At 47.2% G+C, this 3,896-nt stretch overlaps 1 protein-coding gene across 1 annotated transcript in view; it reads right to left on the reverse strand.

Annotated features, from left to right (window-relative positions):
• The window catches only part of Mtnr1a (melatonin receptor 1A), a 13,943-nt gene extending 11,969 nt beyond the window's left edge, over positions 1-1,974 (reverse strand). Inside the window, exon 1 of the mRNA XM_050147283.1 lies at positions 1,782-1,974. Coding sequence (XP_050003240.1) covers positions 1,782-1,974 — 193 coding nt within the window. The remainder of the gene's footprint in view (positions 1-1,781) is intronic.
• Between the last annotated feature and the right edge of the window lie 1,922 nt (positions 1,975-3,896).

Consider the following 3,896-nt stretch of genomic DNA (forward strand, 5'->3'; position numbering starts at 1 on the left):
GAAATAATTACACGGAAACTGTATTCTTTCAAACACTGCCTGGCCCGGATAGTTCCAGTTCCTTATGGCTAGCTCTTACATATTGTTCTAACCCATTTCTAATATTCTGTGTAGCCCACGAGCTGGCTTACCAGGGAGGATCTTAACCTGCGTCTGTCTGGAACGGGAGAACCATGGCGACTCCTCACACAGCTTCTTTTTCCCAGCATTCTCCTCTGTCTACTCCGCCTACCTAATTTTCTATCCAATAAAATGGGCCAAGGCAGTTTCTTTATTAATAAGAAATCACTCCCACATCATACTCCTGTTGTTTCTCCATTATCACCTAGTGCAGTGCACCACGCCCATCTGCGCTCTATGTGCTACCATACAGTTCATGAACGGGGCAAGGGGCTGGAGATTGAGACACACAAAGACCCACAGACAGAGACACGGGTCATCCTTGACACAGGGATCCCCCCTCCCCTTTACTGTGTACCAGAGCTGCTTATATAGAGATTCTTAACTGATAGTCACGCCCCAACCAAACCCACCAGAAACCACTCTCCTGCCACCAGGAACTCCTGAGGGTCTCGTGCTCAGAGCAGCTGCAAGCATTACAAGTTGTTTACCAGAAATTCAGGATCTGGAGGGGAGGGGGGCTGTTCACAGCTCCCAACAATCTAGCATTACCATTTCCTTCATGCTCAAACAAGAGCTTCCAGTGTTAAGGGAAGGGCAGAGACCCACACAGGCAACTACAGCATCAGCAGTGTTGAAAATGCTACAGGGACGTTACTATCGTGGCAGATTTGGTGGGAGCACAGGAAGGGCCTATTCCGTGTTGAAGGACGAAGGACGTCCCTCTGGAAAGGACTTTAAGAATGGACAAGACGTCCAACAAACAGTGTATAGGGAACATGGGCTTCATGTGAGCCAGAGTTTGAATATGCATGAAAGTCTACCATTTTGTTAATTTTCACCCTTAGTTTATATCCTATAAGGCTTTATTTGCCAGGGTAACCGAATTTTGAACAGGCAGGATGCTGTTGTCTCGTTTTACCTTAGTATAATGTAGATAAAGAAAAAGGAAAAAAACAAAAAACCACCAATCCAGAGCCTGCAACGCTGCTTTTTAGCAAACCAGAACCAAACCAAACAAAAACGAGCAATAAAGTCCAAAATGTCTATCTAGCATTACTTTCTCCATCTTTTTCAAAGTATTTTCATAGTCATCATTTCCCTTGATAACTGCAAAAATTACACCAGAGCATAGTGTGGGACGAAGCCATTTTTCCCCTCTCCCGGCATCCTTAGGATCATCAACACCCCCCCACCCCCCCACCCCCGCAACTATATGCTATTTGCTGAAAAACCTACACCTGGCAACAAAACAGAAACAACAGCTCTGTCATTTTGTCCGCTTATGCGTCTGCTCATATTTCAGCGAAGCTGGGAAAACTGATTTATATGCAAATCCAAACAATTGATGAGTTCGTTGATCTAATTTGAAAAGTTGTCTTGAGGAGTTTTACTCAGCCGGTACCTGATGTAATGAACCCGATGATCGGAAAGCAAGAATAAAGAGAGGCCCCTGAAGGGAACAGAAATCACTGAAGAGTTTTCCATCTCTAAGGACTGAAGAGAAGGCATCTTAGAGGGGCGGGTTAAAGAGAAGACAGCCCATATTATCTAGGAGGAAAAATGATTCAAAGTCCCATTTCTCAGAAACCGACTCTCTGAACTTTTCTTGCTGTCCCACAAGGGGGCTAGCGTTGGGAGACCGTGCTGGGAGCCCTTACCTGCGTTCCTGAGCTTCTTGTTGCGATACACAGACAGGATGACCAGCAAATTGCCCAGGATGTCCACCACGATGGTGAAGATGAGGATGGAGGCCAGTGTGGACGCCAGCCACGACGGCCGTGGCCGCCCATCCTCCCCGCTGCCTGGTACCTGCTGAGAGGCATTGAGCAGGGCGCTGCCATTGTCCCTCATGGTCCCCTGGGTGCCTCACCGCAGCACAGTCACAGCCATCGTCCGGTCGCCCAGCGCCCTCGGGTGACCAGCTCTGCTCCCGCCCTCTCCGCCACTTTTTATGGCTGGGCACAACCCTCGCGCGCCTACTTTGCATCTTTAAGGCTGCTTCGCGGAGGTCCTGGCCTCTCCAGCCCCTCCCGCTGGCCGGACACCTTCTCTGCACTTGGCCGCTGCGGTCTGCTGACACCTGCTGTCCACTGCTGGGCAACTTGGACGCCAAGGTCCCGCAGCGCGTGCACATTGCGCCCCCGTGCGGCGAGACTCTGCGAGACAGGCGGAACCGTGAAGCGGAGGGAAAACAAGGAAGCTAGTAGCTTTAGGAAAGATCCTCAATTTCCTTCTTGGATCTGAACCTTGCACGCAGAACTGACACAAGGCATGGGCTTGAACCCTAACCAGGACTGAAGTAGATAGCTTAGCCACTAGATGCCCTAGATTCCTTATCGGCAGAGTGGGGGTGAAACAGACTCTCAACAACTTTATAGTCACTGACGTGTAAAACTAAAATAATAACGAAATAAAAAGGGACGCCCTTTTGCTCTGAAAACGCACCATTTAACGTCTGTGCTGACTATTTCGAGTAATTTAAATAAAAAGCCGAGTATTTGCAGATGATTGGCGTGTGCCTTCGTTTGAGAATGTCAGTGACAACAGGAACAGAAGATGAGAAAGCGGATGTGTACCACGATGTAAGTAAGATTGCTGGGGAATGGATCAGCCAGTTCGGTACAGAAAGAAGCAAAAGCCCAAGACGTTCTGAGACGCAGGAAAGGAGGTTGACACAAACTCGGAGACATCTGATGTTCTCATATTGGACACTTACCATTTTCATGTTCTCACTAAATTTTAAACCAGCCGAATTCCCAAACATCTCCAGAGTTCCACTGAAGGGTAAAAGGAAAAAAAAAAAAGATAAAAGGAAATTTGAATAAGGTGAATAGCAGAAAAAAAATGTGATCTTACAATATTAAAATATACATTGAAAATTACGCAACGAGGCATAGCGGCTTTGTGTCGTGGCCCTGGAGGCCAAGAAAGGAGGATGGGTACCAGTGTGAGGACAGCCTGAGCTGCACCACCAACCAGTGCTGTAGTATAAGCTCCTGTCTCAGCAAGTTATAGTAAGCAAAGCTGTTAGCCTAATTACATTTGTCAACAATCCAAGAAGAAATAAAATACAGGATAGACGGGCCTGAACATGCAGCTTGGTTGATAGAGTGCTTATCCAGTATCTGTGAAATCCTAGGGTTAATTCTCAGTACTGAATAAACTAGATATTATAGCTCAGTCATATAAACCCAGCAGAGAGAAGGCAGAGGGTCAGAGGTTCAACATTGTCCTTGGCTATTCAGAACAACCTTAGAATGTGTGAGATGCTCTGGGGGGTGGGGGTGGGGGAGAAAAGAAACACAGATTTAAGAAGCCTACCATTTAAATTAGCAAGGAGAGGATTCGATGACGAAGGCGAAGACAAATACATTTAAGGAAAACGTGGGCAAATGTTTTTGTAACCTCAGGGTGCATGGGCGAGGAAGCAGGACAGAAAACCATCGGGAGCACACGAAGGGCAGTGATGATGGTCACCAGCTGAACTAGCTTCCTGCACTGCCCTGGGGTAGCTGTGTCACATGGCTGTCCTGCACAGCGTTCGCCTGTCGGGGTTGACACTGTGAGGATCACAGCCTGACCGAAAGCCTGGAACACTGGCAAGCGAAGTAATGTACAGAGGTAAGAAGTTGGCAGTGGATGGGGCCAGGTTTGAGTACGTCTGATTCCACAGCTTCAAACCTCATTTCCAAGAGACACCATTTCTCAGTAGACTAGAGTTGACCAAAGAAAAGTGTGACTCTTATAATTAAATATATATATATCATATTATC

The sequence above is a fragment of the Alexandromys fortis genome, unplaced genomic scaffold (assembly GCF_014885135.2).
Source record: "Alexandromys fortis isolate MF-2015 unplaced genomic scaffold, M_Fortis_MF-2015_v1.1 scaffold_32, whole genome shotgun sequence".
NCBI classification, from domain to species: Eukaryota; Metazoa; Chordata; class Mammalia; order Rodentia; family Cricetidae; genus Alexandromys; species Alexandromys fortis.